The sequence below is a fragment of the Bicyclus anynana genome, chromosome 3 (genome assembly GCF_947172395.1).
Source record: "Bicyclus anynana chromosome 3, ilBicAnyn1.1, whole genome shotgun sequence".
In the NCBI taxonomy this organism is placed as follows: Eukaryota; Metazoa; Arthropoda; class Insecta; order Lepidoptera; family Nymphalidae; genus Bicyclus; species Bicyclus anynana.
This window is the reverse complement of record NC_069085.1, coordinates 12,921,179-12,939,572: the sequence shown is the minus strand read 5'-3', so window position 1 is coordinate 12,939,572 and position 18,394 is coordinate 12,921,179. Positions and strand designations below refer to the sequence as shown.

The following is an 18,394-nucleotide window of genomic DNA, read 5'->3' as shown; positions in this document are numbered from 1 at the left end:
TTCGTATCGCTACGCTTCGTTTATTATTCTTAGACTTCGGACCTTAGGCCTACTTCGGACTACTTTAGTATTTTAGTCGAAAGTCGTACAAACGATTTTTGGGTGGTAAATCCAAAAATTGTTCGTACTCTACTAAAATACTAAATTAGTCTGTACGGCCTATTAGTGATGAAATAGGCACTTATCTTCCTTATATTTTGCAACATAATTTTGCCTTTAAAATTAAATCACAAGATACCTAATTTGAATATTTTTATTGATTATCTATGAATTATGTCTTCATTCCGTAGGTTCATCTATATTTTCGTTTTTAATGGTTGGTGTTGGCGCATCTTCTTCATTATCCGTTGCTTCTGTGTCAGCTTCGTAGTCACTTAGCACACCTTTAAATACACAATGTTTTATTTTATTTTTATTTATGTAATTACACAATTACAATTTTATTATTACAATTAACTATGGGAAAATCAAAACGTACAGAAATTATCCTTAAAAGCGCAGGCTTTTTTGTGACAATAATTCATTAATTACAGTATAAGTAGGTAATTTTTAGACAAGACTAGTAGACCCGGTCAAGCTTCGTTTTGACATAAGTGCACTTATTCTCTATCCCTACTCTACCCTTCTATACCTCTACCCCTACCCTACCCTTACCGCTTGACTCTTAAACGTTTGTATGGGAAATAGAAAAGGGCAGTTTTTAGGGTTTTCCCGGAAATTATTTGATTTTTTCTCACCTTTTAAACCTTCCCTATACCTCCACGAACATTTTAAGACCAAGATAAGATAAATCCGTTAAGCCGTTCTCGAGTTTTAGCGAGACTAACGAACAGCAATTCATTTTTTTATATATATAGATATATAGATTATTTACCTATCTATACTACAGCTTTTTTTTGATGAGTAGGTACTGTTTTCCAACGAATAAATTAGAAATGAAGGTAGAAACGCTTGTCATTTTAAAACTTATTTATTATTATTAGATGTCAAAAGACGTAAAGTAAAAAAGAGAGTTATACCCTCATATTTTTCTTTTTTTGTTGATGAACAGTACTGATCAAGAAAGGCTGCAGTAATAGTAAAAAAATATATTTGTATGCAGTTTTAAACAACGCATAACATTATTAACAGCGGGTAAATACAAGGTCCATTCATTGGCAAAGTGATAAGGTAGGTACGTACTCTTTTGATACTCAAACCGATGACGTTTTAATCATTAGACACTTACTGTCATTTTGAAATTCAGATTGAATTGAACTAAGCGAAGTACTACGTTCTGTTACACTTTCCAACCATTTCTGTAAGTATCCACATTTATGTTATTAGCATAATAAACTTAGAAGTAGATTATAATATTATTTATCTATATTATCACTAGATTTATTATTAGTGCGCTCTGAAGAAATGTCTCGTGAACGCGTGATCCGGCTCGTAGGACCATGTTAGCGAGTTTATTAGGAATAGTAGGTATAGATGCATTTTTCAAAGTAAAAATGGATTACCTTATCAGTTGGAATTAGCCTATTGACTTTTTTCATAAATGCAAAATTGGCCTTTTGTCCAACCAAATGTTTCGTAACTTCGCTTGTAGACATTGCCTTGTTTAGCATCCCTTCAATCGTTTGTGGATCTTCATCCAATAGTCCAGGGAACATCAAGACGAGAGGTTTTGATTCAGCTCCCTCTTCACATTCTACCTATAATAATTAATAAATACGTTAAGTAATGTCATTTAAAAAAGGTAAGGTATATTATACCCCCATATATAGGAGTGGCTTTGCCAATAAAATTTTCTTGGTCTTTGATTATCATGGTGGATACGGCGGTATAAATAAGTATTTTAATTTAGTAACTAGGTATTTACAAGTTGCAGTATTGCTTCATCTTCACTGTTGCCTTTCGAATCGGTAGAAGTTGTCTGTAAGATATCAACCCATTCTGAATCCTTAGCTAGCAAAGGACACTGGGGCTCCGATTTCTCAATTTCATTTGGGTTACTGGAATTTTCGCCTTTCTGAAAATATACAGTCCACTTCATTGTAATCATCATACATTACAAATGTGGACAAAGTAGTAAAATTAAAGGGCTTCTTTCCCTACATGTAAAGTGAGAATGATTTTTCCTAGTCTACTCTAGCTCATAGTACGGCATATTGTACATATGTTTTCTGTGATATTGTTGCATAGGTCTTCAAAACAATGGTGTTGCAAGCACCATGTTTCATTTTGTCTGCAGTCTGATGGTTATTTATTTAATCTACGGAATCCTACACTGCGTGTGGCCCGATTTTCTATAAGTTTTAGCCAGAAGTCCAGTTTTTGGTACATACAATTTTGTTTGGCAAAAATAGATAGATTATGTGCTGAATAGGCCGCTTACTACATCGTATGTAACAGCGACAACAGTATTAAGAATGTAAGCTTGACTTGGGAGTTATTCCTCAAGGACTCTTGACATCCTAGTCCCAAGTCATCATTATTAACAACCCATATTTGGCTCACTGCTGAGATCGAGTCTTCCCTCATAATGAGAAGGGTTACCCGAGCTTACAGGCCAAAAGTCCACCACGCTGGCCCAATGCGGATTGGCAGACTTCACACACGCAGAGAATTAAGAAAATTCTCTAGTATGCAGGTTTCCTCACGACGTTTTTCCTTCACCGTTTGAGACACGTGATATTTAATTTCTTAAAAATGCACACAACTGAAAAGTTGGAGGTGCATGCCCCGGATCGGATTCGAACCCACACCCTCCGGAATCGGAGGCCATCCACTGGGCTATCACGCGCTATGTCTCCAAGTGATACCTAGACATAATCTTGTGTATACTTGAAGGTGAACGGTCTCGGTAGTTACAAAGATGTTTCACATCGAACTTTTTTACATTTTTCTGAAGGAGTAAGTAAGGCACTTACGGATGTCTCAGGATGGGTAGTTGCTAACGTTTTGTGTTTGGGTCTTTTGTATTTCTTTTTGTTGGTTTCACCATTCATATTGTAAGTATCAACATGTTGTATTTTAATTATAAGAGGAAGTAGATCTAATAGTAGATTAGATATCACAGATGTTGTTTATTTATTTGAATAAACAACATCTGTAATATTGATTGTAATGACAAATAGGAGATTGATGAATGACAAACATTATCTAATTGTCATTTTATTTTGATTAAATCAGTCACACAAATACTTAACCTCGTTTTAATATTTAACATTTCTTTTTAATGTTAAATACCTTTTAACTTAGTCTAAGCCTTTTAAATACCTATGATAGCCAGGGGCAGTATCTCCTGTAGAATCAAAAGGAGTCTCGATATATTTTATATGCAAGTGGTAATAAAAATTAGGTATAAAATGCATAATTAAAAATTCCCCGATAGTATCCCTGTTAAAACTACCTTCAAACATATTCTGTTTAATGGATGAAAAGTGAATGTATGTCAAAACAAGATGTTAAAAAATATGTTGCGATTAGGTTGCCTCAAAAAACTCCTGGCCTAACTAATAAATGGCATAACTATCATTAATGATGGTTAATAATAATTTGGCCAGGAAATTTTTAGGCAACCTACTCGCACTAAGTATATTTTTAACGTACCTACCTACGTACTAAAGATATAATACACTTCATAATAAAATTAATAGTAGGTACTAGTAGTAGTAATTAGGTAGGTACTTGTAAATCTATGCTTTTCATCCATTAAACAGATGGTTGGAAGGTAGTTTTTGATAAGGATCTTAGACTATAAAGAGAATTAGGGCTGCCAAACAATTGGCAAGGCTTTTTATTTTTCTGTAGGTCTAGGATGCTTGTTGAAATATCGCAACTCTTTCGTGCTATCGCAACGCAACGAAGAGAGCGATATTTCGCGTTCGGCGCTATTGGTCGACAATATGTCATTTTGTCTTTACGCCGTCATCAGCTGGAGATTTATTTCCAGTGGCCAAAACTTGAACTAACGTCGCGGCGATATCCATTTTGCTAAACCGTGAAGGGAGGATCCTAAACTATTTATATGTACTAAACATATTAGAAGCACGACAACAGCGACACCCTCACCGGGTACCTTGTATACTACGTACATGATAGGTACTCTATGCTCACTGGGCCAGAATGTTTGTGCGGGACTATAATAGTAAACGCATAAGTCATGCGCGAGCACATTTAGAGTAAAACTAGACACATTAACAGCCGATGGACTGCTACTGCTGGACTGCGTCTTCCAAGGACTTCCAAACAAAACGGTCTCGAGCTGCCAACATCCAGCTGCAACCCGCTTGTTCGATGTCTTCGATTCACCTAGAGGGGGTTGACGACAACACATTCCAATGCGGGATCGCCATTCCAGAACTGGTAGACTTAGGCGCCCCAACCCTAACGTCTGTCGGCTCTTGGAACTATGTGGCCTGTCCATTGCCGATTCAGATTCGCGACTTGCTGAACTATGTCTAGTGACTTTGATCGTCAGCGGATCTCCTCTCCATTAGTTGTTCGATCACGTAGAGAAACTCCAAACATTACTCGCTCCATCGCCCGCCACCATAGTTAGCGACCAAGTCGGATCCGTAGGTCATCACCGGCAAAGACTCAGTCTTCAGGCACCGAGGAATTGCAAAATTGGACTACACAAAAGATAAAAATATTCAAGATTTTTTGCTAAAACTGGTTTTAATTTCAGAATTATATAAAACAGATATCAGATTGTATAAATCATAAGCACTATATACATCTAAAATCTTACTATTATACTTTTTAGACCAATAAAAGTGGTACACAAAATAGTTCTATATAATTTAGAACACTGCTTTTAAAAAATCTGATTTTTTCAATCTTTGAAAAGCAAAGTATTTGATTTGTTTATTTGTCATTTAGCTCAGACTAATTAAATAAGGGCCTGCTTCGCTAGACGTTATATTTCTGTCAAAGTATATGATCAACGATCTAATGCAGTTATAAACTGTCGCTATAGAATCAATGTTTCATAGTTGTTATTGGTTTGTTGGTTAAACAGCATCGTAAAAATTCCTTTTTATGTAGTTAAATGGCGTAGAAAACAGGCAAAAACTTAAGATATATACTAAATATAAGCTTGTTTCCTCAGAAAATGACAGACAATATTATTTGTGAATTTGGATAAAATACTAGTCCTTATGTAATTAATCTGAGGTTATTTTGGACACAACATTGCATATAATACGCACGCTATAAATATAGTTAGGTACTGCAAAACAACCTGCCTGATCTACAAAACAGCCTATATACATATTTAGTTACTGTTATTACTGACTAAAATAAAAGATGAATGATTGTCATTTGACTGGTAAATGATCTATGAGTTCTTATGAGTAATCGTCATCCTCAGTATCTTCTTGCTTGACTCCCGAAGGTGGTGGCACATACGGCTGTGAAGCACCTTCAACACCAATGAGGCCTTGTTGTTGCAACAGTAACCATTGCTGTTGTTCATGTTTCGCCTGTTCTTCTTTAGCCTGAAACATTGTAATATTTATTTTATAACATATTTGTTTGTAAAGTATCACTTATTTCATCAATTTCAATATCGTAATGTGTCTCAGTACGCAAATGTGCCGTAATCCACATTGGGCAAGCTGGTGGACTATTGGTCTAACCCCTCTCATTCTGAGAGGATACTCAAGCTCAGCAGTGAGCCGAATATGGGTTGATAATGATAATGATGAATCACAGATCACTAAATGAGTTGCAATGCAACTCTAATAACAATTTGCCTGCTGCTTATTCTGATTGGTAATGACGGTTGTACTTATTCAGAAAAATTTGTTTTTGCGATAGAGCTTGACTAGGGAAGCCCACTGCCCATGTTTTTGTTAATGTTTACTCTTTTAACATTAACTGCCAGGTAATTGCCAGGTGTATTATGCACCAAACTTAGCGTCCACTCTGGAACACTAGGTGTATGGCCAGCAATATACTACAGCATATCCTAACAGGGTTATAAATTATAAAATGTGCAGTTTGGTGTGTTACAAATTGCAGGCAAACAGTAGTTAGACATATACTATATGTATTTATGGACACAAACTATGCAGTGTATGCTATAACCAAAATCAATGGCCACGCAAAGTGCTACTGACATAGTAGTACAGGAAATCTAGGAAATATGACTAAAAGAATTACATTACTCGAGATTTTTTAACCACCGGTAGGAAACAACCCAACAAGCTTTACTTGAGTACATCGACCTCCCCTTCCTTTGGAGTGGCTCAGAAACTCAAAAAAATTATGGATTGCGGTTTTTTCCTAAACTATGAGTTTTAAATTAAAATTTTTGTGACAAAAATTGTAGAGGACATTCTCATCTACAATTATTGTCATTGAGGTAACTATTGTATGACTTTAAATACGGAAGGTAGTTGGAAAAGAATTTTCAATGTACTCAAGTTAAGCTTTTACAAATATTATGTGATTTTTTCTAGATTTCCTGTATTTATATGCATCAATTAAAGCTAATAGTTATTTATGTTAGTACTGTTAGTTAACAAATGGGTCTTTTCGTTCCATTCACTAGTAGTAAAAAAAATCTTACTTTAGCAAATAATTCTTGCTGTTGTCTCAGCAACTCCTCTTCAGGGATGCCCAGGTTCTCCAGCCGTGTGCTTTGCCTCCTTCTCTTAGCAGCAACAGCTTTACAATCTTTTAGGACTGCCTCAGCTTCAACTGTGTAGTCACTAAATCCAAGTCTATCCAGTGCTGAAAAAACATAGAATAATTTAACTATGTGTCGCCTGTACGACATTCATAATATGTACTATTGTAAATCACATGAAGATTTCAAGAGTGAAACTAATTGTCACCCACACCATTATACATGAAACAAACTGTAAGTGGGGCCTACATTTATCTGCATAAAATTAATAGACTAACTGTTGCAATTAACCATCTGTATGCTTTGATGAAATCAAAAGGACTAGTTTCTGAGATAAGAGTTAAATAAGACACAAACAAAAAGTTGTGTAGTAAAAGTAGTGGATAAGGTCTATGCAATATGTCAACATGAAGGCAAACTAATTTACTGGACAATGCACATACTCCTTCGAGTCACATGAAATTGTCACAAATCATCACACATCATATAGAAATATTGAAAGTGTTCGCAGGTTTATCCCCATTTATGGACACAGAAACAACCCATGCCTTGCTAATATGAATGTGTTGGAGAATAATAATAAACTATTTACCTTGAAGTACATGTTCAGCATTTATAGTTTTTTTATTACTCTGATTACAAACTTCATTAGCCTCTGAACTTATAAGATGGATAAATTCAGTGCAACAATTGAGAATTAGCTCACGAGACTCAAAAGCAACACGAACTGATGGGACCAACTCTTTGATCATTTTATTTATGCTCGCTCTAGGCAATGTTAATTCATCTTCTTCTGATGGTGGAGGGCACAACTCTCTCTCAGGACTTCCCATGATTTAATTTATTCAAAATATCACTGTAGAATAGAAAAAATTTAATGATTAAAAATTTAAATAAATTAAAATTTGTGTACAAATGATATGATTTTATATCATTTGAGACATTCAACCGTATAGGTAAAAGTATACAACTAACTACAAAGAACAAAACAAATGCAAAATTTCCTGCTTTAAAACAACATTGTTGTTATCAACCCATATTCGGCTCACTGCTGAGCTCAAGTCTCCTCTCAGAATGAGAGGGGTTAGGCCAATAGTCCACCACGCTGGCCCAATGCGGATTGGCAAACTTCACACACGCTGGCCCAATGCGGATTGGCAGACTTTACACACGCAGAGAATTAAGAAAATTCTCTGGTATGCAGGTTTCCTCACGATGTTTTTCTTCACCGTTTGAGACACGTGATATTTAATTTCTTAAAATGCACACAACTGAAAAGTTGGAGGTGCATTCCCCGGACTGGATTCGAACCCACACCCTCCGAAATCGGAGGCAGGGGTCATATCCATGGGCTATCACGGCTCTTAAAACTTAAACAACATATAATGGTAATAATCGACTTGTTTAATAAATTATTGTACACACATCACAAATGTTAGTACTTGTTTTATTTACATTCACAATGAATAAAATACCTGTTCCTATAAAGGGCTTTATTGGACGTACTACGTAGTATCCTAATATTATCCGCTACGATTGCTATTGTTAAGCATTAAACAATTTATGAAAGAAAATTGTATTATATTTACTGATTTTCACGCACATACTTTTTGTTTCTATTTTTCTAATTTCTTTTTTTTTTTAATTTTTTTATTTGTGCCTCACAGACTATATATATGTATATATAACAGTAGGATATAATATAATAACAGTAGGATTATCAAAGAGTATGCACCATAGATAAATACATTATTCACTACGTTTTATCTATAGCTTAGTAAAAATGAGTAGAAATTAATAGGGGCGCGACCATCGCCAATGTGGCAACACGCATAGTGTGACCTTATAGTATTGATACTTGATGGATTTACATTTCAATGAAGTAAACTGAATATGATTCGTGGGACGAAGATTTAATATGTTTAATAAATTGGCAAATACGAATAGATTACATTACTAAAAAACACAGTTTTGTATACATCTTTTACTATATAATAAAGCTTTTTATTTTATTTTTAAACGGCCTCCGTATCCTAGTGGGTAGTGACTCTGCCTACGAAGCTCGAGGTCCTGGGTTCAAATCCTGGTACGGGCATTTATTTGTGTGTTTATCATAAATATTTGTTCCTGAATTAAGGATGTTCTATGTATTTAAGTACATATTTATCTACACATTTCTATTTTATATATCGTTGCCTAGCACCCACAACACAAGCTATAAAAAGCTTTTTAGCGCGTTCAAACAAATTGACAAGCAAAAAAAAACTCTTTAGTTTTATAATATTAGTATTTTGATTCGATGAGTGAACGTTTAAGTGGATATATAGTATACATTTTTATTTTTTGGTAGATTTTAATCAAAGTCAGACACTTTTTTCTCTAAATATTATTCTTATAAATATTAATTCTATGAATAGTCCGAATTATCCTCTGTGCTACTGTCATCCTGAACATTAATCACCAGCTTGTCAATGTCCTGATATAAATTGTGTTTCCCCTGGCATAGTAATCTTGTTCTATCTTAATGATATGCTGACACGAGTTCTTTCAGCCACCTACAGAAACATCAGCGAAAGCTTGTTTTGCTGCTTCCATAAAGTACTTACAGATATACCTGATAGAACAAATATCAAAAACAGTTATAAGTTGTCAATTAGAACAGATATAAGTTATGAAGACATTTGCGTAATAAAAAAAAATGTGTGTCAGCTCCGTCGCACGAATGGAGTTTACTCTTTTCAATAGCAACGCCTGAAAAGTGAAAGGTGCGCAACCGAGGTGCAGCGCTGCGTGCGCGCCCGCCAACAGCGTGCACGTGCGTGCGGACGCGCTAGGCATGTGCACGCTATGGCGGCTACGTACAGTGAAAGGTGCGCAGAATAGGTTGCGCACAAAAAACGTACCGAGGGGTATAAATGAAAAATCGATTGTTAAGGAGTAAACTCCAATAAGTTATGAAATGACATGCGTTACGTTTTTTGTGCGCAACCTATTCTGCGCACCTTTCACCGTGCGCTGTGCCGCCAACAACTTGCACATTGCACCCATGTGCACGCTGTAGGCGGGTGCGCACGCCGCGGCCTGCTGCACCTCGGTTGCGCACCTTTTACATACAAGGCGCGAGTATTGAGACGTGCTTCGAGCTAACTTTTTGTTTTTTTTAACATACACACTTTTTTTTGTTGGTAAACAGTGCACATCGAGTAGGGCTTTAGTAATACTTATGTTAAAGAAGACTAAATGTATAGAATTGTAAAATAACTAATAGACTTTATAATATACTTCACATTATATATTTTACTCTTACAATGATATAATCATTAAACAAACAAGCCCAATAACATATAGTATATAGGTATAGTCGACAGATAGATACTTTTTCGTTAGTTCAGTTGGTTTTACCCCTCGGATTTTTCTCATACCGGGCGATTCTTAAGGAGTAAACTCCAATAAACTCCAAAAATATCGCAAAGCGCCAAGTATCAAGAAATGTAAGAGGGAAAAAAGTTTCGTTTCTACACTTTTTTGCCAAGCTTTTTGTAAGCCAAACCCTCAGACTGCCTCAGACCAATTACCATAGATCTTCACGTCGATGACAGTGACAGGAATTCAAAGGCACATTATAATAATTTGACATTGACATTTGACAATGACATAAATTTTCTTTATAATTTTATCAGAATTCACTATAAACTATTCAGGCATTTTATTCAACGATTCAGGTGATTTCAGGGTAGGACGTGGTTTGCAATGTGACAAAATCCTTATAATATCCTAATGAAAAGTTTATAGCTTTTAGAAAATAACACATCACACGTCTTACTGAACTAGTGCTATTTACACACGTCAACAATGGTTTTTTATTTTACAAGTGATGTTGTAGCACCCCCTGTAACTTTGTTCATGGGTAATGACAAACATGAGAGTAAGTAACTTTTACGTTTACACATTCAGATTTATTAAAATACAAATCAAGCTTAAGCTAATCAAGAACAGACCAGTCAAATGTTTTTTTTTTAAATTGTAGATGAAGATCTAATTAAATGGGGATGGCCTGAAGATGTATGGTTTCACGTTGATAAAGTTTCTTCAGCTCATGTTTACCTTCGTTTAGCACCTGTAAGTACTTTCCTAGAACAAAATCAGAACAACATTACTTTTAAAAATTTAAAATCTATATTTAGGAGAGCACTTAGGATGCATGAGGTTGGATAATTGCATAGCCTGCATGCCACTGTGTGCAGGGTATGCACTGTAAACTTAAAATTGATACAATATGGAAAATTCTTTCTCAAATACAAAATTGTATTAAATCCTCAGGTTAGGCACATTTTAGCAATTGCAAAGTTCACGCCTCTGGGTTGGATAATATGATTGTGGAGTATACTTAGCTGCTCACTACTAAATTTAGTACTTGAGGATGCAAACACTTTTCACACACCAACTACTTAACTTAGTTCTTAGGACAAGCAGTCAATAGTCAAGATAAAATAAATAATAGTTTTGTTATACTAAATATTTAGCAAATAGCTATTACACTTATATAAAATAAATTTGGGGTCCATCCTTGTCTCATTGATTCTAGCTGTCATTTTGTGTACATGCTTTCTATTCATCTATGCTTTATGTGGTATGAATGTGGTGCTTTTCAAGAATTTGTGTAGCACCCAAATATATTAATGAAAAAATAAATAATAGTATGGTTAAAAATGTCTTTTTTAGGCTCAAACAATAGATGACATACCAAATTCTGTGCTTGATGATGCATGCCAATTAGTGAAAGCCAACTCCATAATGGGAAATAAAATGAATGATATTGATATTGTTTACACAATGTGGTCAAATTTGAAGAAAACAGCTGGCATGGAGGTAAGTATTGTAAATTTTTTTTAAAAACAATAAATGAATAGAATTGTTGGAGGACTTGGAGTGTTTTTTGGTTTTAGGTAGGACAGGTTGCATTTCACAAAGATAAGGATGTCAGAAAAGTGAGAATCATCAAAAGAATAAATGAAATTGTAAATCGGCTAAACAAAACTAAAAGAGAGGCATTTCCAGATTTGAGACTCGAAAGAGAGACAAGAGATAGGCTAGAAAGAGAAGATAAAAAGAAGTTAGTAAGAGAGAAAAGGGACAAGGAAAAAGAAGAAGAAAAACAGAGGAAAGAGGAAGCAGAATTAAGAAGCTATGCAACATTAATGAAAAAAGAGAATATGACAACAAATCAAGACGGTAATGATTCTGATGATTTCATGTAAAAACTAAATAAATAAAAACTGCTAAGAATGTAACAAAAGATTTTATTTCTTTAGTTTAAATTCTTTTAAAAATACTTCAAGTAAAGCCATTGGGAAAATTGTTCATGAAAGCCACTGCTAATTGGCCATGTTACATTAAAATGTTTATAAACATTTCATTTTATTAGCTTTCTTGTCTTTTGATTAAAGTTTTAGTCTTCCATTATGTCAATTCCAACTGACATCAATGAGTTTTTAATCCAAGTAGGAAAGTTTTTATCAGGATGAACTTCATTTACAAATTTTTTAACAAATTGAGGGAATGTTCCCTGTTTAATATTTTCCCTCATGGTTCTCATAAGACGCATCTGTAATACAAGAAATAATATATTCATAAAATTAATTGCAAAAACATTTATTTATATTGAAATTATAAAGAACACCTAGAAAAATGCAACAATTTAGGGTAATCTGACTGAAATCCATCACCAAAAAACTGCATTAACTTAATGCCTTGCACTAAATGACAACAATAATTGATTTAAAAGGTATGTTATATAGAGGAATAATTATTTTTCTTTACAAGTTAGCCCTTGACTGCAATCTCACCTGATGGTAAGTGATGCAATCTAAGATGGAATTAGGCCAACTTGTTAGGCGTAGGATGAAAATCCACACCCATTTCATTTTCTACATGAATTTACCCTAAATCGCTTGGCGGTACATCTCAGTAGGGTGGTAACTAGCCACGGCTGAAGCTTCCTACCATCCAAACCTGGACCAATTAAGAAAACATCAATCGGCCCAGCTAAGGAACAAACCCAATACCTCAGTTTTGTATTGCCACAGAGGCAGTCAAAATAAATAAGAATGCACATAATCCTACCTGAAAGGCAATGTTGTGCACTGAAATCAAATGGCAGGCCACAGTTTCAACAGACACAATACAGTGCAAGTAAGCTCTTGTATAGTTTTTACAAGTAGTACATTCACAGTCCTTATCAATTGGATTGAGATCACTCTCAAACTGTTTCTGTTTCAAGTTCAATTGTCCTTTGTTGATAAGTGCACATCCGAATCTCTGGAAATAAGAAAAAAAATTAAAATTACAAATTTACAGGCTTACAGTAATTTTGTTTTGGAGTAAACTATCCCAAAACAAAATAAGCAAAGTTTTGGATTGAATATTGGCCATTTAACATATAATTACAAAGATAAAACTGCATTGATATATAATAAAATGTATTTACAAGTAAATAAATGATAGTGTTATATTATAATAAATCTACACACAACATGTTATATGTGGTTACAGGTTACTGTTTGTTTTTAATGCTTATATATTAAGATTCTAGATTTACTTTACTTCTACTATCAATCATCATCATCATAATGAAATATTGAATATCACTTACAGCTGTTCTAGTTGGAAATACACAGTCAAACATGTCTACTCCTAAAGCCACACACACAACAAGGTCTATTGCTAGTCCCACTCCCATCAGATAGCGGGGTTTATTTTTATCAAGTATTTCTGTTCCCAGGCTAACCATTGGCCAAAAGTCATCCTTTGCTTCACCTCCACTGGAAACAGGAGAAAATTTATTTATTATCAATTACCAATTATTGGTTTTCCAAATTAAATTATCACAAATATTATGTTTGTTTAACAATATTTGTGATAGCGAGTAATGATTTGAGTAACACATATTAATAATGATAATTTTTATCTTTTTGTTTCTAACTTTACAACTGCTAAACAGATTTTCATTTAATTATTTTATTTGTTTTGTTTTGTTGAGATGAGATGTATAACTTCATGCATGTAAAGTCACGAGTGTCCACTAGTAGAAAAGGCTTATTGTGAATTACCTTAGACCTCCTATAGCAAAACCATTTACATCTTTAGTTATATGTTCTTCAGCACTTTGTCTTCTTAATTCTGGATTTAATAAACCTTGTACTATAGGGAATATATTTTGTTCAGTTGGTCTTTTATGAGCTTTCAGGCAACGGTCCAGCCACCTACTTGTCCTTTCTGTGGCTTCTTTTATCCGATCATGGTCTTGAAATGTTGTTTGCACCACATCATCTAGCTGCATTATGATATCAGCACCTAGAAATCAAGTAAAACTAGCTAAAGTAATGTTTTGGCTATTGCTTTGTTAAAAAATAGATAAAACTTTGTCTGAAAAAAATTATTTTTAACTTACCAATACAATTTTGAATTTCTATAGATTTCTCTGGTGTCAACATAATTTCAGTATCATCATATGGGGATCTAAATTTTACACCTTCTTCAGTGATTTCTGCTAATTTAAGTAATGACACCATTTGAAATCCTCCAGAATCAGTTAGGAGAGCTCGGTTCCATCCCATAAATTTGTGAAGGCCACCAACTTTTTGCAACACATCCACACCAGGCCTGTTTCCCAAATGATAGGTGTTCCCTAATATAATCTCGCAATTTAGAGTTTCAAGCTGATCAGGCAACAGACCTTTCATTGTTCCCTAACATAAAAAATATTTATTTATTTATTTATATACATGACATGTGCCCAGAGAAACATTACAGTTTCCCAATTCGTTTCTAGCAATCAGGAATAATAATTACGACAATAAATCTTAAATTACAAAATGAATATTAAGCAAACAAAATAAATTAAAAATAATAAATTCAAAATCAAACAAATTAAAAATTAAAAATAATAAATTCAAATTCAATCAAATTAAAAATTAAGAATAAATTAATATTAACCAATTCAAATACATTAAAATTAAACAATTTGATTTATATATAGGTACTCAATATTTTTATTATTTTTAAATCTAATTTTATGTAACCCTGAATATGCCAATATAAATAAACCAAGTCCAAGAAAGTTAAAATAATTTCATAGGAGCAGATCAGGTTTAATAATAAAATGTCTAATATAAACGGTTGCTTTATAATCCAGTGGGTTCGAACTGGGCACAATTTTACACAAATTCTACAGGTTTACATGGGTTTTATACCTCAACTCAAAAGAGGGGTGAGGGTCACATAATTATGTGACTGTGTATCTGGCGATAGATCGATATGGATGCATTTCAAGGTAATTCTTTAAAGGTATTCAGCTATGTAGAATAAAGAATAAAATATCAAAGATATTATCAGCGTGTTTATGTCATGCTGCCACAAAAGTCGGCCTTTTATTTTTACTATTTACTGAATGTATAGGTTTTTCTTAGGTTTCAATACCAATAACGCACCTGGGTTCCAACTGGCATAAATACAGGAGTATGAACTTCATAGTGTGGTAACTTCATTAGAGCGGCTCGAGCTCGTGTTATTGGACATTCTGCTTGTACTTTAAATATTAATGCATTCGTTGCACTCCCCATAGTAAATAAATCAGATATTTATGTAATGTACGTTGTATTCTATTCAAGTAAAATGGTTTGTTTAGTTTAGCTAATCTAAAGTAAATAAATATTAAATACTAATTTTAGGTTAGAGAATTACATCACAGAGTACAATAAAATTAAAAGTTCATTTTTATTCTCTCAAGACACAAACTTGTCAGGTAGAAATGTCAAACCATGCAATGGGAACTTAGAAGAACGTGAAATCTTTATGAAGCAGTGCCATCTACATCCTAGATTTAAGATTCCAGGATAGTAAAATCAAATACCGGTGTGTATGTATTATAATGTTTTTAGAGATTTAAACCGTGTAAGTACGGAAAAAAAAGAATTATTTATCCTTTTAATTTTTACGCGTAATAGGAAGAATATTTTTGTATTTCTAAAGCAAAGGGTTTATTAAAGAAAGACAGTAAGTGTACATTAATTTCAACGATGTTCCACATATTTATTTGGCCTAGTGATGCATAACAAAGATACAGTCTAATAATCCTGAGTTCGAGCCCGGGGTAACAATGGAAAACTTTTGTCTTTTTTTTGTTTTTCTCAATTGGTTTCTTCAATTATTACAAAATCAAAAATCTCTCTCCTTTACAAAAAATATGCATTAATATTTTGATAACATATTGGATACTATACTAAAAATACCGTAGCTTGTTACTAGATGGCGCTATCACAGACGTTCCGAAAAAAAGTTAGAGTAGCCTATCTATTTCCAATAATACACTAAACTTTGTGTCAAACAAACAAAAAACAAAAAACAATGAGACCAGCGTAACAAAATTAGTGTTGTCCTCACATTTCGATTAGTTCCAATCTTTGACGTCTATATGTATCTAAGGTTCCAATTAACTTTTTTTAAATAAAGATAATAACAAGTAAGTATATAAAGTAATTTGCAATTGCAGGTTGATAATATTTTTTTACGGATAGAAGATACAAATTGCTGTTAGGAAAATAATATTCAGAATTTTTGGAACCCGCATTAATTAGATAAATATTTTTTTCGTTTTACTCCCTTGTCTACAAATTAAACATAGACAATACAGGAAAAGAGTCTAAACAGCCAATAAAAACACCTGGAATTGGATTCATATCCGGTGTAAGCTGTCAATTTCATGTAATATTGCCAAATGTCAATAAGATACAAGCTAAAAAGATACAATAAATCGTAGACAGAGAAACATTAAACAAAAAAATCCTTAAATTGCTTTAAAAACGCCATAAACGAACGCTACTACATGAACATCATTGTCAATCTGTCAGGGTTACAAGCATGTTGCCATGATAAAAATTCTTAATGTTGTCAGCTAATGAAAAAAATACATTTTATTTAATTAATTAAAAAAAACTGCGGGTTCCAAAATTTTTTTAATTTTATGTTTGAAGCCCTATATTTTTTGTCCTTTTAAGATAAAAATAATTTGTTACGCTTAGTCGACACTCGGAATAAAGGCCCAGCCTCCATACAAAATTGGGACATGTCCTTTGGCTTAATGCCCAGCTAAATATCAATAAAAACTGTAACAAACAGCAATGTAATCGTCTTAGTGTATAAACAACAAAATAGTAAAAATTTTGTTGTTTATACACTAAGACGTCATCACTAAAAGGTCACGTGACTAAACGTTTTCCCACTAAATTAAAATTGAAATTTTAAAAACATGATTTTATTAATAAAAATGGTGTTTTTCGGGGGAAAAATTGTAGTGACCATGTCTAAAATAAATAGTAGAACATTTTAAAATACTTTTTCAAAAATTGTCAAGTAGCCTTGCGATGGTGCGAGAAGCTTTGCACTAATCTTACTATTTTCTACTTATTATAAACGTGAAATCGTGAAAGTTAGTATGGATGGATGGATGTGTGTTACTCTTTTACCCCGCGACTAAGAACCGATTTGTCTGAAATTTGAAATAAATATAAATGATAGGTACATACATTAACATAAAACATAGAGCTTAAAACTGATTAGTACAGTTATTCATTTGAAAATGTAAATGAACCAAGAAAGCAGAATTTCGGATGTGGCGTGGGGAGTGCATGTATTAAATACATTTAAACTAAACATTTAAGCTTAACTTCAAATTCTCTAGCATGATTTCTTATGCGCATTTTCCACCATATTGAAAAAAGGGTCGATTTCAGTTTTTTACAATAACTAGGTCCACCTATGAGCAGAGGCGTCTCTAGCTAACGTAGCGCCCGGGTGTAATCATCACCTAGCGCCTTCTAGTATCTAAGCGTGCTGAGCACTTTTCGAAAATGGAATATGTACATACAAACAGCACTTCAAGTTACCACACCTATCTGTGTAAATAACTAACTTCTTTGTAGTCCCCTATTTTCTCTCGCCTCTGCCTATGAGATTATACCTTATTGTTGCTCTTTTTACGTTCTATAACTACGGTTCTTTACATTTTTACCTATTGTCGTTAATAAGATATCGATCGAAAAAGTAAAAAAATATAGGTATTTTGTTTACGAACTTTGTTTTTGTTATTTTTTTCTTTTTTCGGGACAGATATAACGAGGTATCTATTATGTATATATATATATATATATATATATATATATATATATAATTACTACTACTACTCAGTCATAGTAGTCTGAGCAGGTTCTACTAGTAGGTAATTATGTTTTTTTTTTTTTTTTGGACATTAATTCTGAGCTCTAATGCCGCAGAGTCGGCAACTTTATCCCCCGTTTCGATTGAGCCGCTCGCATGGTAGTACCCATAGATTTACGAGTCGGTACAAGGTTGTTGTACCTACCCACACCCATTAAAACAGATGCTAGATTGTACAGAGACTTACTGAGATAAAAAACAAATAAATAACTAGAAAAATTATAAAACAAACACATAAATGAAAATGTTTTTATTTTGTATAAAATATGATCGTTTTTTATATTAAATGCGGCTTTGTTTATTTTTTTTTGTCGTTTTATGATCATGAAGAAGTTCCTCTTTAATATTTTCTTCAGTATTTTCCATGCGATTAAAAGAAAACTGTTTTTTATGTGTGGTATCTATGAAAAAAGTATTTTCAAAGGTCAAATCGGTCAAATGTAAAGCATTTTTAGCTCTAACAAATTTTATGTATTTATCTCTCGAAGATTAATT

The 18,394-nt window shown here is 33.4% G+C and overlaps 4 protein-coding genes across 6 annotated transcripts; 1 reads left to right on the top strand and 3 right to left on the bottom strand.

Annotated features, from left to right (window-relative positions):
• Nucleotides 1-1,107: 1,107 nt before the first annotated feature.
• Nucleotides 1,108-3,530, bottom strand: LOC112058239 (uncharacterized). The gene is made up of 3 exons (XM_052891320.1): nucleotides 2,916-3,530; nucleotides 1,865-2,014; nucleotides 1,108-1,697 (listed from the first exon to the last, which is right to left on the bottom strand). The coding sequence occupies exons 1-3, from the start codon at nucleotides 2,991-2,993 to the stop codon at nucleotides 1,455-1,457; spliced, it is 471 nt and encodes a 156-aa protein (XP_052747280.1). The 5' UTR covers nucleotides 2,994-3,530; the 3' UTR covers nucleotides 1,108-1,454.
• Nucleotides 3,531-4,765: 1,235 nt separating this feature from the next.
• On the bottom strand, nucleotides 4,766-8,386 carry LOC112058238 (protein Dr1). Of its 3 annotated transcripts, none has more exons than XM_052891230.1 (4): nucleotides 8,233-8,386; nucleotides 7,218-7,481; nucleotides 6,566-6,729; nucleotides 4,766-5,489 (listed from the first exon to the last, which is right to left on the bottom strand). In XM_052891230.1, the coding sequence occupies exons 2-4, from the start codon at nucleotides 7,456-7,458 to the stop codon at nucleotides 5,340-5,342; spliced, it is 555 nt and encodes a 184-aa protein (XP_052747190.1). In that variant the 5' UTR covers nucleotides 7,459-7,481; nucleotides 8,233-8,386; the 3' UTR covers nucleotides 4,766-5,339. The 3 variants fall into 3 exon arrangements, with proteins under 3 accessions (XP_052747190.1, XP_052747189.1, XP_023954712.1); XM_052891229.1 differs by having other exon boundaries at nucleotides 8,132-8,312; XM_024098944.2 differs by having other exon boundaries at nucleotides 8,101-8,310.
• A 1,889-nt stretch (nucleotides 8,387-10,275) lies between these two features.
• On the top strand, nucleotides 10,276-11,921 carry LOC112058237 (coiled-coil domain-containing protein 25). Its single transcript, XM_024098943.2, has 4 exons — nucleotides 10,276-10,550; nucleotides 10,653-10,744; nucleotides 11,348-11,494; nucleotides 11,572-11,921. Exons 1-4 carry the CDS (start codon nucleotides 10,478-10,480, stop codon nucleotides 11,881-11,883), a joined length of 624 nt encoding a protein of 207 aa, XP_023954711.2. The 5' UTR covers nucleotides 10,276-10,477; the 3' UTR covers nucleotides 11,884-11,921.
• LOC112058236 (queuine tRNA-ribosyltransferase catalytic subunit) lies at nucleotides 11,910-15,362 on the bottom strand. The gene is made up of 6 exons (XM_024098942.2): nucleotides 15,115-15,362; nucleotides 14,076-14,373; nucleotides 13,735-13,978; nucleotides 13,278-13,446; nucleotides 12,749-12,943; nucleotides 11,910-12,230 (listed from the first exon to the last, which is right to left on the bottom strand). The coding sequence occupies exons 1-6, from the start codon at nucleotides 15,244-15,246 to the stop codon at nucleotides 12,075-12,077; spliced, it is 1,194 nt and encodes a 397-aa protein (XP_023954710.1). The 5' UTR covers nucleotides 15,247-15,362; the 3' UTR covers nucleotides 11,910-12,074.
• Between the last annotated feature and the right edge of the window lie 3,032 nt (nucleotides 15,363-18,394).

Bases quoted from the DNA above. Each gene is read 5' to 3' on its own strand.
- LOC112058239 (XM_052891320.1), bottom strand. From the start codon at position 2,993: ATGAATGGTGAAACCAACAAAAAGAAATACAAAAGACCCAAACACAAA. The intron at 2,015-2,915 runs GTAAGTGCCTTA...GTATATTTTCAG, and splicing joins CTACCCATCCTGAGACATCC to AAAGGCGAAAATTCCAGTAA. The intron at 1,698-1,864 runs GTAAATACCTAG...TAATTATTATAG, and splicing joins ATGAAGCAATACTGCAACTT to GTAGAATGTGAAGAGGGAGC.
- LOC112058238 (XM_052891230.1), bottom strand. From the start codon at position 7,458: ATGGGAAGTCCTGAGAGAGAGTTGTGCCCTCCACCATCAGAAGAAGAT. The intron at 6,730-7,217 runs GTAAATAGTTTA...ATGTTTTTTCAG, and splicing joins TGCTGAACATGTACTTCAAG to CACTGGATAGACTTGGATTT. The intron at 5,490-6,565 runs GTAAGATTTTTT...ACAATGTTTCAG, and splicing joins AGCAAGAATTATTTGCTAAA to GCTAAAGAAGAACAGGCGAA.
- LOC112058237 (XM_024098943.2), top strand. From the start codon at position 10,478: ATGGTTTTTTATTTTACAAGTGATGTTGTAGCACCCCCTGTAACTTTG. The intron at 10,551-10,652 runs GTAAGTAACTTT...TTTAAATTGTAG, and splicing joins GGGTAATGACAAACATGAGA to ATGAAGATCTAATTAAATGG. The intron at 11,495-11,571 runs GTAAGTATTGTA...TTTTGGTTTTAG, and splicing joins AGAAAACAGCTGGCATGGAG to GTAGGACAGGTTGCATTTCA.
- LOC112058236 (XM_024098942.2), bottom strand. From the start codon at position 15,246: ATGGGGAGTGCAACGAATGCATTAATATTTAAAGTACAAGCAGAATGT. The intron at 13,447-13,734 runs GTAATTCACAAT...TCCTGTTTCCAG, and splicing joins TTTGCTATAGGAGGTCTAAG to TGGAGGTGAAGCAAAGGATG. The intron at 12,944-13,277 runs GTAAGTGATATT...TCTTATTTCCAG, and splicing joins TATTTCCAACTAGAACAGCT to AGATTCGGATGTGCACTTAT.